General features: G+C 40.6%; 1 protein-coding gene across 3 annotated transcripts; it reads left to right on the plus strand.

Moving 5' to 3' along the window:
- The first annotated feature begins 9,447 nt into the window (after positions 1-9,447).
- LOC148039911 (bZIP transcription factor 1-B-like) lies at positions 9,448-13,132 on the plus strand. 3 transcript variants are annotated; one of them, XM_087695106.1, is made up of 13 exons: positions 9,448-9,631; positions 10,162-10,281; positions 10,384-10,431; positions 10,518-10,616; positions 10,710-10,793; positions 10,889-10,945; positions 11,040-11,203; positions 11,289-11,346; positions 11,436-11,484; positions 11,628-11,893; positions 12,017-12,094; positions 12,222-12,347; positions 12,443-13,132. In XM_087695106.1, the coding sequence occupies exons 2-13, from the start codon at positions 10,228-10,230 to the stop codon at positions 12,659-12,661; spliced, it is 1,302 nt and encodes a 433-aa protein (XP_087551232.1). In that variant the 5' UTR covers positions 9,448-9,631; positions 10,162-10,227; the 3' UTR covers positions 12,662-13,132. The 3 variants fall into 3 exon arrangements, with proteins under 3 accessions (XP_087551232.1, XP_087551238.1, XP_087551226.1); XM_087695112.1 differs by having other exon boundaries at positions 10,169-10,281; XM_087695100.1 differs by having other exon boundaries at positions 10,172-10,281.
- Positions 13,133-13,821: the final 689 nt, after the last annotated feature.

Consider the following 13,821-nt stretch of genomic DNA (forward strand, 5'->3'; position numbering starts at 1 on the left):
AAGCCAAGAAGCTTAAGAAGGGCATATGAGAGCACCAGTGACGAAAGATCCAAGACCAGACATCAATAAGACATCATGAGCATATAGGCTTTGTAGCCTCCAATTAGAGCATCCATAGACATCAATTGTATCCCAAATACAACTTTGGCAAGCCAAGAAATATCCCAAGTAGGCTCCTGAAAGCCAGATGCAAGCCAAGACAAGGCACTAGTAGCAATCAGTTCCAAACAATGTAAGTAGCATGTAGTAGTGGCATAGGCCAAGCATGTCAAGATCAGTCAGACATAGGTAACATACATGCCATATGTACATCCAAGACGGAGCATCAAATGCATTCCAAAGCCGAGCTCACGCTCAAATGAAGATCCAAAACCAAATACAAGCTCTATGTCGTACCCCGAAGGTCAATACTTCAATGCATATCCCAAAGACATAGCCCGAAACCAATAGGCATAACCAAACTGGAGGTAAAATAACATGTCAACAAGTAGCATAAATCCCAACCAACAATGAAGTGTCCGCATCCAAATCAAGGCTCAATAGCTTTCAAATAGCATATCCGGGCATAAACCATGACGACCAAGCATCAATACATCCAACAGGACACCCAAATGTCAACAAAGAGCATTATGCATAAGCCGTCCCTGATAAAACATTGCGCCCAAACAATGTATAGCAGTAAATCCCTGCATAAATCGAGCTATGGAAGCTCAAACCAAGTCCCAAAGCATCTCAAAACATTGGGCAAACATCCCCAAAGTATCTGGGCATCAAATACCAAGCCTCAAGAGCATCACATAAGGTAAAAGCATGACACTTTCTTGCTGTGAATCAACTCAAATCTGTTGTTGTGATCAAAATTTGGCACATCTCGATCGCATCCAAAGCGTGCCAAAACCCCAAGTTAGACTCTTACCTTGCCTAAATCGGGTTCCGGATGCCTGAGATATGAGAAAAAATGGGATTTTTGAGCTAGCTTTTGAAACAGGCGCAAAAAAAATGTGAGCTGACTGTGGGGCCTGTTAGTTATGCTAGGGATAAGGGGGCAAATGGGAGCATACAAGGTGCCCAATAAAGCCAAACAACATCTGCAAAGAGTCTATGAGGGTCGGGGAGAGGCGGGAGATGAAATCTTACCTTGGGGGGAAGAAGCCATGGCTTGCATTGAAGCTCCAAGCTCTAGGTCTTCAATTCGGGACTAAAGTAATGTCAAACCAAGCTCCATGATCAAGCTCTAATCCAAAGGTTTGATACCAGTTGAAAGGTGAGAAGGATCGAAGCTTGCTTGGAATTGAGCTATGGGGGAGAGCGAGAGCAAGAAGAGAGAGAGACACAAATGGGAACTCCAACAGTCACAATGTGTGATCGGGCCTTCCTTTATTCAAACTGTCACTAAAAGAATAAACAATAAAGTGACCGTGATGAGCACCCGCCACTTGTAGTGTGTAGTGGCGGGTACTATCAGTGTACTAATACACGGGCAGCTAGGCAGAGGCGCCTTTACCCCCAACAATTGAGAATATCAATAAGAACATTCAAGAAAGGGTCAATAGTATACTCTCTAATGCTAGTCTCACTAATGGGTTTTGGGCTAAAGCTATAAAGAAAACAATGCATTTGATCAATAGGTTTCCAAGCAAGCCATAAGAGGCAAAAATTCTAGAGGAGTTATGGTTTGGAAAGAGACCTAGTTATGATTACTTATGTATCTTTAGCCATGAAGCATTTATCTATCTAGGGAAAGAAGCAAAGTAAGCTCAATCCTAAGTTAAGAAATGATATCTTTCTTGGATATAGAGAGTTAGGAGAAGTCTTCTATTACTTATGGGATCCTAAGCCTAAGAAGATAATACGTAGCCATGATGTCATTTTTAATGAGGATAAGATACATAGACAACCCATTAAAACAATTGAAATTCACAAAGTAATGTTTAAGAGAATGGATAGCCATCTCATGAGCTATGCATAGCTGGTTCCACATGATCTAGGGTTTGGATATCTAGCTAATATTGAGGTGGGAATGACATAACTAGGTGGATGGCCACATGTTTTATAGGATGGATAAGTGGGACAGCCATAGACTCCTATTGATGCAATGCTTGGATAGCTAGCTAATGTTGAGGTGGGAGTACCACAACCAGGTGGACAATGTCATGTTTAATAGAATGAATATGTAGGAGTGCCATTGATAGGTAGGATAGCCATAGAATCCCATTGAGCTAGTTTTATGATAATCAATTAGGGTTTCTAGATAGCCAAATAGATACACTCTGTTTTTGTAGACTATGTCATGGTTACAGATTGTAGTGAGGCCTCTCATTATACCAATGTTATGACTAGGGATGACAATCACAAGTGAAAGAGGGCTATGCCATTAGAGATCGATTCTTTGGTAAAAAGTGTGACTTGAAAGTTAGCTCCTTTTCCTAAGGGAAAACATGCACTACTATGCAAATGGGTCTACAAGTTGAAGGTATCTCCATCTACTGCATTACCTAAGTATGAGGCAAGATTGGTGGTCAAGAGGTTTGAGCAAGAGAAGGCAATTGGCCTTGATGAGATCTTCTCAATAATAGTCAAGACGATCACCCTTTGTATGATACTTCATCGACCAAGGAAGAAATGGAGCTTATTTAGATTGATGTAAAGACAACCTTTTTGCATGGAAATTTACATGAGTACATCTATATGCAACAACACAAAAAGTTTGTTGCAAAAGGCAAGGTGTGTAATTTACATAGGAGCTTATATGGTTTGAAACAAGATCCTAGGAAATGGTATCATGATATCTTTATGTAGTCTCAAGGATATAGTAAAAGTGAGACTAACTACTGCTTATACATGGATGTAAGTGAACTAAAGAAAAGATTGCATGAAACCTTTGACATGAAGAACTTGGGGAATGTTAGTCACATTCTTGCATTTGCATTATGCAAGATAGAGACAAAATGATACTCTATTTGTCTCAAAAGAAATATATTGCGGAGATGTTGGAGCATTTGAATATGGAGAGGGGAAAGAATCCATTGCCTCCATATTTGAAACTTGGCCAAGAGGACATCCCCAAGTTAGATTAGAAAAAGTCTAAAATGGCCAAGGTTCCTTATGCATCTACATGTATGCTATGGTTGCTACACATCTAGATATTACATGTGCAATGGGAGTGGTTAGCAAGTATATGCCAGAACCTAAGCATGTCACAGCCACCATTACGGCATATAAGGAAGTGGTATGGCCTACTCATCTAGTGGGAGATGTGGGCATGACACTAGAGGTACCTACATTGCACTGCAATAGTTAAGTTGCATTCAATTAGCATGGAGCCTTATCTTTCATGAAAAGACAAAGCACATTGAGGTGAAGTATCACTTCATCAAGGAGGTGCTCAAGGACAAGCGCATTGAGCTTATCAAGGCGGACAAATAATAACATTGGAAATCTTCTAAAAAAGAGTTTACATGTGAGGACTTTGCACACTACTGAGTGTTGATGGGCATTAAATAGCGTCTTTACTTTCTTCGCATACTTTCATAATGACACATTGGCCTTTAAATGGAAGATTGTTAAGATAAGGCCAATGTCCAATAGCTGTGTGGGCATCCCTTGTATAAGTACACATTATATTGTCATACATAAGTGATATCCAGGAAAGTAAAGGACACGTGACTAGTGTGGAGATGTAGTGAACTTATTGACTTACTTCCCACATTGTAGTTTGAACCTTGAAGGCTTGACGATACTCCACGATCCAAGTGTTCACTCCAAAAGCAATGACTCAACTACTTTGCATTCTCGTGAAGCATGCCACTATTGTGGATAGAAGATAAATGATGAAAAGGAGAAGAAGAACAAAAAGAAAGCTTCATCTCACCAAGTCCTTCAATCTCTTACCACGATGGGATGGAAAGAAAGAAAGCAAGATTTGGGAAAGAGTTTTACCTTCCCAAGTCCATCACTCTTACATGCACTCTCACTCTCCCTCTCCTTTCCTCTCAAGCAATTGGTTGCACAAGAAGAATAGAAGCAAAGAGAGTGATAGCTCAAGTTTTCACACACATAAATAGCTCATCCCATTCATTTTTAAGCCTTATATACATAAAAATTAGGGTTTTGTCCTCTCTAAATTAGGGTTTCCACCTTTTTTAAGGCATCTTTATGGGTTTATGATTGATCCTCCTCTTGGTGCATTCTTTCTCCTAAGGTTATGATGCATCTTTATGGGTTTATGATTGATATTCCTCTTGATGCATGCTTTCTCCTAAGGTTATTTGGACCTAGTCTAGGCAAAAGATAAATAGAATATGTTGTTGTAACCCTCATATCCTTTGCAGGTTGACAAACACATCCATATAAAATATTACAATTCACACAAGGGTGAGCCTATCTCTAACAAAATAACACAAAAATAACTATCATGACCCTTAATAAAATTATGAGTACTCAAAATAATCTAATGAAGCCCAAAATTATTATATCTTCCAAAATAAATTTTGATACTTATGCTTTGACTTACTTCAACTTTGTCCCCCCTAAAATTCCAATTACAATGGTCATGTATGTATGTATGTATGTATGTATGTATGTATGTATGTATGTATGTATGTATGTATGTATGTATGTGCATACATGCATGCATGCATGCATATATGCATTGGGGGGGTGTTCAGTCACATGGAGGAAGTTACACACAATGGTTAGTTACAACCATGTTGATAATGAGTTCTTACTCCATACTAACAAGACCATACATGTAAGATGAGATACATGACAATGAGGAGATCGATCCATGACTAAGGGCATGAAGCATTACTTCCTCTAGCCTTGAGTGCAATACAACCTAGCAAGGTGCATCAATGTTAAGATCCAAAAAGCTTAGATGAAGCCATTTAAATTGAATAGTGCATGGAGGGGAATTCAAATGCTAATTCATACTATCTATCAAGTAATACATCCATCACGACTAATTGAGGCTCAAATACCAATGGGTCTTGATGTTTATAATGAGAAAAAATAGAAGAAACCTACCTATAAGGAATACACATAGGTGCTCAAAATGTTTTTATCATAGGACTTATAGCCATGTCAAGAAGCATTGTAAGAAATTACAAAATAGACAAATATAAAATGCCCAAATCTAAGTTAGTGAGGTAGCACACTATGGCAACATCGCACAAAACATTTGAGGTCGGGTTTGTTCTATACTAGTTCTCACACACAATGAATCTATTTAAACATGGTTAGACACTGGTATTTCTATGTCATCCATATGCTAACACCTACTTTCTACACTCAATCTAGAATCAACTCATGACCCCTCCATTTCAACCCTTTTTGGAGACAAGCATAAGCTCTACTACACAACCATCATAGCCATTCTCACTTTCTCCATTTATAATTCTACATGCAATTTATGTCTTCCTAGACAATCATTTACCATTACTCTTGGATGCAAGTAGTCCATTAAGCATAGAGCATGATTTTGATTTTCACAATCAATGTCTTTGTCTCTCTCTCAAATATAATTGTAATATCGAATTTTCCTAACAAGCCTATTAGGGGAGATTTTGGACTCACTTTTGGGCCTTTTAAGCTCTTTGGGATTCTAGGGAATATTCTATAAGGATAAATGAGGGTGAGGCTACCAATATGGAACAACTTGAGCATATAAACTCCAAAATTTCAAAGATTAGTGCATTAGAATCCTCTAATCATGGTATTTCCAATGATATATTATATGATATAGTTTTGAGGCGTAATAGATATAGTTATCCATGAGTAGATGACATGGCAATTCTTACAAGGCCCAAAAGTGAGTTCAAATCTGCCCTAATCTACACAATACATATTCACAATATATAGTTTCAAGATAGCATAAGCTCTACAAATATTCCCAATTATCAACACATGTGCCCATCACTAGAAGCTCCATACAAACTAATCTACACAAAGTACACCAAAGCTAGGAAAAAAATCTATGATATAGGAAGAACACTTGTAGAATCCAAAGCAAGAGAAAAGGCTTAGTTTACTTCCCAATCAAAAGATTAGGGTTACATAAAGCCTTTCTTCATAAAGTACATAGGGCCATTCATAGTGCAAAAGTGGATACAAGAGAACACATGTGAGCTTAGAAGAGATGACAAATGCGCAAAAATCAATGCACGTGTCCCAAGAATTAAGCTCTTCTTCAAGCCAATTGAAATTAATGTGCCTTCAACAAGTTTGTAATTGTCAAGTCCAACCTTAACATCAATACAAACCTGTGTGGCTTCCTGGCGACTACAGTGATCGGCCATAGCCACTCTCCTAGATCCCACTCCAGCTCATCAAGTGGTCTGCCCTCCCAAATCCAAAGGCGCCACTCCCTGAGCTCCTTCCAGAAAACATAGGGCTCCAATCGCCATGTCTTCCGCTGAAGGCCCACCACCCAAATCCTCCTCCATGAAAGGGCAGCTATTCCCTCATCCTACTGCCCTTTGTCAAGGGCCAGAGGGAAACCCCAAAGCAATTAAATCACACAAAAACCATAGAGGAGTTAGACCCACAATGGTTGCGGATGAATCGTTTCTTCATATGGGCATAGGGCCATTCACAATGCAAAAGTGGATATAAGAGAACACATGTGGGCCTTTCTTCATATAGGCATATGGCAATTCACAATGCAAAAGTGGATACAAGAGAACACATGTGGGCTTAGAAAAGATTATAAAGGCAGAAAAATCATCACACACATCCCAAGAATCAACCCCTTTTCAAGCCAATCAAAATTGGTGTGCCGTTAGCAAGTTTAGAATTGTCAAGCCCAACCTTAACATTAGTATAAAGCGAGACCCCTGATAGAGCACACAAAACGATAGAGGAATCAAGCTCAAAATGGTCAAGGACAATAACCCTAATATAATAGTCCCCACAATTGTCGATTAGAACCCCCACATGCCCCACCATTTTAAGGGGAGAGGTGTGACATGGAGAAAGCTACATGTAGTACTTTAAGGTGAGTTCTTACTCAGAATCTATAAGCCCATAAATTTAAGAGAAAAGACATAACAAAGTGGATTTTCGAGTTGATAAAAAACAATCCTCTCTCTCTCCAATGTTTCTGTAGCGTCTTTTATCTATTGCAATTGTTGCACATCACTATATATTTATGTATACTTACATTTATATATATTAATATTTATGTGTGTAAAATAGAGAACATAATGTGAATAAATGTTATAATCCTTTCAAAAACAGGAATTAACATGTGACAAATGAAAAGGAGAAATATCAACAAACAACATTAAATGAAAAAGGAGAACAAGAAGACAAATTATCACCTCTATTGTACAATGTGTAAAAGTATTCAATGCTAAACCTTACATGTAAGAGGAATGATTACCATTCTACATGTAGAAGCATTCAAACATAAGCCTTAGAGCCAGGACATGCCTAAGTTGATAGACTTCAACAAGTCCAAAGATGTGTCCGCGATGGCTTGACCTTGCAGGAACTTGAGGGCTCACCAACAGTGAGTGCATTTTGAGGAACTAAGACTAGTTGATGGAAATGGAGAAACTCCATCGACTAGAGAGAGTCTCCCACACATGGCAATTGCGTATTCGTCAAAGCTATAACACTAAAACAGCTTGCTCCATTCGCAGGAAAAAACAATAGCTTCTCTCTCATCAATTCTATTTCTTGCTCTTTTCTACCCTTACTCTGTTGACTTTTGTGTGTCTGCAAGATACGACCTTGACATGGTTGCCCACTCAAGTCTAGACTTGAGTAGGGCAAGGCTCTTAGATGTATTATAAATTTATTAAATAATTAAAAAATCCAAGTAAAGTACATGCAAGCTATTGAAAAAACATTTAGTGAAAAAGGAGGCGAACAATAAGACAAATTAAGACGTGCTTATAAGAGCATTCAATGCTAGATAAGAGAAATCATTACGATTCTCATTAAAGGCATAGTTATATACAATATTGTAAAAATTCAAGAAAAATCCTACAAATATCCAAAATTTCATAAAAATGCTAGTATTTACTTTATAACCAATCAAATATTGTTATGCAAGTGATTGAAGGTTAAGAGGGCCTTTGCACATAAAATTGTATCCTCAATTAATACTTCTTCCCCAAAGCTTCATGCTGCAAATTGTACCCCTAGTTTTCAAACTTCTTCTCTTTTGGCATGATTAGAAATGCTAGATAGTTCCTATTTTCAATGCAAGTCCTCAAGCTGTGCCCATTTGAAACCCTTCTAAATTTTGTTAGTGTTAAATAACTTTGGTTCATTTAAGAAGCCATTGACACATATATTATGTTAAACAGGTGGCAAGGTTGGAGCCTTTGGCTTGCACATTCTCATGCAAGAAACTATGCCACTTATTCTCACCCATCTGTTGTGCTCTTTTCACCATAGACAATTTCAGGCAAATTTATGAGAAGACAAAACATAGTTGATAGCCAATTGTTTTAGAGGGCTATCACACGGGGCCTAGTTAAGGCCCACTTTTCCGAAATTTTAGTGTTTGCACCATGCACACTAGGCTCTGTTTTGGAAGAATAGCAAACTAGGCCACTATTTTGGGTATTGTTCCACTCCTTATGGCCTCTTTTAGTCTGCCACAGTGGTCGCAATTTTGTGATCGAGAGGAGCGAAAATGCGAGAAATTGTGTTCCTTTTTTTTCCACGTATAAAACTTTGTCACATGTGCGAACGTCTACCCAAGAAAGGTGGGATGTCTTCCTACGAATGTTGCCAGGAGGGAACTTTGGAACAAGCTTAGTTTATGTGCAATATCCCTCTTAACACAATCAAGAAAACATTGGCAAAATAATTGGGAAAACTATACCTATTTTGGGGGAGTCTGAAATCATAGGCTCAGATCTGATAAGGAGGGAATTTGGAAAGTCCTCCAGATGTGCATGAGTAAAGCTTGAAGTTGGCGGTGAAGCCCTAACTATGGCTGGTGCGAAAGGCTCCTAAAATGTCCTGCCTTTTTGGGGTAGGACCACCGGCGTTGTGATGTGAATTTGTGCGAGCATGCGTGCATGTCTCGCTCTGGAGGAATTTCTGGTGTGAAGGGACCGGGGCGAGTGGGGCCACCTTCCCACAAAAGGCAACCCGCAAAAGCAGGAGACAGTGGGCCCCGCACAAGAAGAAAGATAAAAGGACCGGGGGCCGCGTCAGGTCAAAGACCACGTCGGGTGGCCACGTCGGCATCAGGCTGTAAAAAAGCGGCCAGGCCACGCGGCGGCAAGTCGGCCTCACTCCCATCCTGACCGTCCATCCAGCCCGCATCCGACGGCGGCCATCTTGAGCACGTGGACGGAATCCCAAAAGGGGAAGCGGCTGACGTGGAAGGGGTGGCGTGAAGCGCATGACGTGTGAGGCCGTACGGCGCGCTGAGGTGGAAGCTGGGCTCTCTCTCTCTCTCTCTCTCTCTCTCTCTCTCTCTGTGTCTGCCTGTGTTTGTGAGGGGCTGCGACTCTGCCTACTCTCTCCGTCTTTCTGCTGTCTCTGTCTGGAGTACTAGGGTCTCTGTTGTTCATCGCTGGTGCCTCAAGAAGTAACTCTGGGACAAAGTAACAACGCAGCTTCACTTCAACACTCTCTCGCCTCTTCGTCTCTCTGTGTGCTGCAGGTAAGCATTCCTTCCCTACGACAAAAACCAAAAAATCTCCATTCTTATGTCTCCTCCTCGTACATGTCGCTCAGTTTGCACCCCACACACAACCATTTCGCATAATAAAGACCATGTATTGGCGTTTTCCTCTCTTTTCTCTTTTCTGTATGTGCCATGTCTATTTTGCATGCGTTTTGGGATCTTCATTACACACAACAAAGGAGGTATTAGTGGGAGTTCGCAGACCTTGAATGAAGCTCGTAGGAGCGGAAGCAGGGGCAAGCTTTGGGCCAACCTAGGGGATTATTAGGGTTGGCAAGCTTTGGGCCAACCCAGGGGATTATTAGGGTTGGCAATGTCATGTATCTTTAGCCTGTTTTGTACTCGCGGATGGGTACCACAGGGTGCTTGGATCCACGCATCAATTGAAAGTCATACATGGATGTGCATTTGTGCAAGGTGCTGCTATGTGTGAGATGAAATTTACATCTGATGCTTGCATATTTCTGTGATCTCATATTTCCTAATTAACGTGTGTTCTCCTGCAGATCATAGCAGTTGCAGATGCAAAAATAGCCGTGTGATAGTCTAAAGCACAAAGCACCTTGTCTGCAATGGGCTCCAGAGAGGATACCGGTTCAAAGTCTTCTAAGGCAACTTCACCGCGAGTGAGCAAACTGCATAGCTCTGTATACTAGGGACAACGTGTTATTGATCGTTCAGTTGTTTTGTGTTTCTTACTGAATGAACTTCCTTTGTGATGGAAACAGGAAACTCCCTCTACACCTTCCTATCCCGACTGGGCTGCAGCATTTCAGGTGAATCCAGGTTGTGTGCAATGTCTTAGCATGCCTAATCTGATTTTCTCATCAGTGCATGACATGTTCTGGAGTCTTCTTTTCAGGCTTATTATGGGCCTGGAGCTCCACCATCCTATCCTGGCTATTTCCCTCACGGGGTCACATCTGGACCACAGCCACCTGCTTACATGTGGGCAGGCCAGGTAGTCTTTTCTGTTTGCAAGCTTGTACCTACGTTGCACCTGTACTACTGTCATATGTAAAACTATTTCCTCATTTTGTCTTTGGATTTGCAGCCCATGATGGCTCCTTATGCAACTCCTGCACATCCTGCTTTATATCCATATGGAGGCATGTATCCACATCCAGCACTGACTATGGTAATTTCTCCACAGAAGTTGGATCTTGGTGAACCATACATATACATCTCATTTGTTCTCATTGTCTACATTTCTTGGTTATCCTGTGTTTCCAGGGCATGCAAACTTATGGTCAGTATGCAGTTCCGTCTCCCTGCACTGAGCTCGTTATGGTGAGATCAAGTGTCTTCTTATATTGATGCACAGTTAGCATACATATGTGAGTGTGTGAGCAATGTGTGCACTAAGATGTACTGTGTTTTTCAGGCAGCTCCAACCCCTGATAGTGAAGCAAAGTTTCCAGAAGCCAAAGACCAAAGCTCATTCAAGAGATCAAAGGGAAAAACCGGTAGCAATGGGACAATTAATAGAATGCAGAGTGATGAGGCTGGTAAAGGAACATCGAGTTCTGCAAATGGTCATTCACATAGGTACATGAGCAGCATTTTTTATTTACATGTAGAACTCAGCTCAATGTTCCCTAACATTCCTCATAGTCTTGTTGTTGACATGTAGTGGCGAAAGTGGGACTGAGCACTCAACGGAGGCTAGTGAAGATGAATTCACACTGAATGTGAGTTGTAAACTCTGGCTCTTAACTTGCAGTTGCACATCTGTAGGAGGTGGACTCACAAAACCATGTATTTTCTCTGGATTTTTCAGGCACCCGAAAGCACGGGAAAAGATGGTGTTGAGAAGAGTTTTGAAAATGGTAAGGGTGTCAGTTTTCTGACCCAATGTTCATCACCAAAATGTCTTACTATAAGAACATGAATGAAGTTATTTGATCGTGATCGCCAACCACACAAAGGTTTGTTTAATCATGAAGAAAAACATAAAATTTTGTCAAGTTAGGTCATAATGGCCATCAGGAAGCTTACCACATCCAATCCGGACAAGAACTGGGCAACACTCTTAATGAAGTGGCAGCTGGGAAGCCTGCAGTTGCACCAGGGACGAATCTTAACATTGGAATGGACTATTGGACTGCCTCCACACCCAGGAATTCAAAGGGAAAGCGCCCTGCAACAGATGCTTCGAGTGGCTTGGTAGCTGCTGGCCCAGGTTCACAGTTTCTGGTCCCAGTCAGAGATAACATGGGTGCAGATTTATGGATTCAGGTATGCGTTACCTTGATAATTACCACTAGAAAGCTTGATACACTACACTACTTTTGTATACAAGTGTTTCAGCATTCCTAGTTTATCCCAAACGGATTTTAGGAAATCTCGGATATCATGCAGGATGAAAAAGAGCTGAAAAGACAGAGAAGGAAACAATCTAATAGAGAATCTGCCAGGCGATCGAGACTGCGCAAGCAGGTTGCCCTGTTTTTTTTTGGGATGAAATCTATACATTTCATAAACTGCTCCCTCCATTCGGTCTTATTACCGTTCCTTTTCAGAAAAATGGCTGGCTAGCTCTAATATCATCGCTTTGTTGAGGCAGGCTGAGTGTGATGAGCTTAGTGTACGGGTGGACACTTTGACTGCTGAGAACTCTGCCTTAAGGGTTGAGCTTGATCGACTGGCAGAGGAGTGCAAAAGACTTGTGGCAGATAATGCAGTTCTCTCAGTTAATATCTATTTCTATCATCTGTATGATGCTTGTACTTTAATCTGTTGGATCTGGTTTAACATGTTTGCTTCATTTTCATATTAATTTATCAGAAGAAAGTCCAAAGTTGTGACAGTCAAGCATTTCAAGGACCAGATGCAACATGTGAACCACAGGGTGCAATAATAGAAGAAACAATTAACCAGAGTTTTGGAATGAAAGATAGATCCAGTTTCAAGATGAAGAGCAATCAGAGGGTTACAGAAGTATTTGACTCAGGAGCAACTGTTTTACAATCCAGGGGATCCTCTGATGTAATTGCTGCTGGCTGATGCGAAACTGAGATCAGAAGAAATGCGCCCTCATCAACGAACATGGTGGTAATTGGTGTTCTTGAGATGTATCTCAACAACTATTTGGTTTCTACCCTGTAAACTCTATGTATAGAAGTCATTGAGACCTGAGGCCATGGTCAAGAAAAGTTGACCATGGGGCTGATGTGTCATTAGAGCAATGGGCAGGCTCTTCTTTTGTATGTTTATCTGAATCAAACCACCTGCCAGTGCTTCAGTAAATCTGAGCAAATAGCCTGTCCATACTCTGGCTAATGGTGCGTATGTGAGAATTGTTTCTCACAAGTTTGTCTCATCTCCCCGGGAATCCCAATGGAGGCAAGATTTTTTGATCACTAGCTCTCTTTCACTGGGATCAACATACAACATTGAGCTCAAAATCAATGCCTCGTTGGACTTGTACGTCTGAGTATATTTTTTTGAGAGTGTATGAATTGTAGCTTCATGGAATTTTTGAGTGGATTGTACGAAGTTTTTTTGACATTCTGGTGCTTTTTAGTCAATTATCATGGCTCTGAGACTGAATTTTTACTGTGTAATTTCTGTGGTTGGGGTGACATCCCACCAGTGGGGGAGAAATCCTCTGGCAATAAATTACTGTTTGTATAGCATGTTTGAGTATAGAAGTACTGTAGAGGATATGCTTGGTTGGCTGTGTGATATGCAAAGCATGTATCACTATTGTCTTTTTTATTTCTTACTTGCATGTGCTCGTTGCTCATCACAACTTAAGCCAAAGCAAGTGGCAGTATCTTGTCCATCTGCTAATACAGGATTCTTATCACTACATGGGAGTTTCCTATGCTTAAATGTAAGCATACGACTAGTTGAGAGGAAGTGCATGTCACTTAGGTTAGTACGTGAGACTTGTGAATTCATTCGAGTTACTTGCGTGTACACGTAAAGCATTTGAGTAGTTGAGGAGCGCATGTTGCCTCCACTACAATCATGATGAGAGAAGGCCCCTGTTCTACTGAAAGGAAGTTCTTGGAAAGTGGAACTTTGAACTTGGAAAGTGGTTATGGTAAGTACTAAATTCTTGAACATGAACATGTTGATTAATGTTCAATACTTTGCAATGTGAGGTTTGATTGCTAATCTCGAATTGTACCTCGCAAAGACACCGTTTAGTACTTGAA

This window comes from Lygodium microphyllum, chromosome 2 (assembly GCF_053477565.2).
Source record: "Lygodium microphyllum isolate KBCC chromosome 2, Lygodium_microphyllum_v1.1.10, whole genome shotgun sequence".
Taxonomy (NCBI): domain Eukaryota; kingdom Viridiplantae; phylum Streptophyta; class Polypodiopsida; order Schizaeales; family Lygodiaceae; genus Lygodium; species Lygodium microphyllum.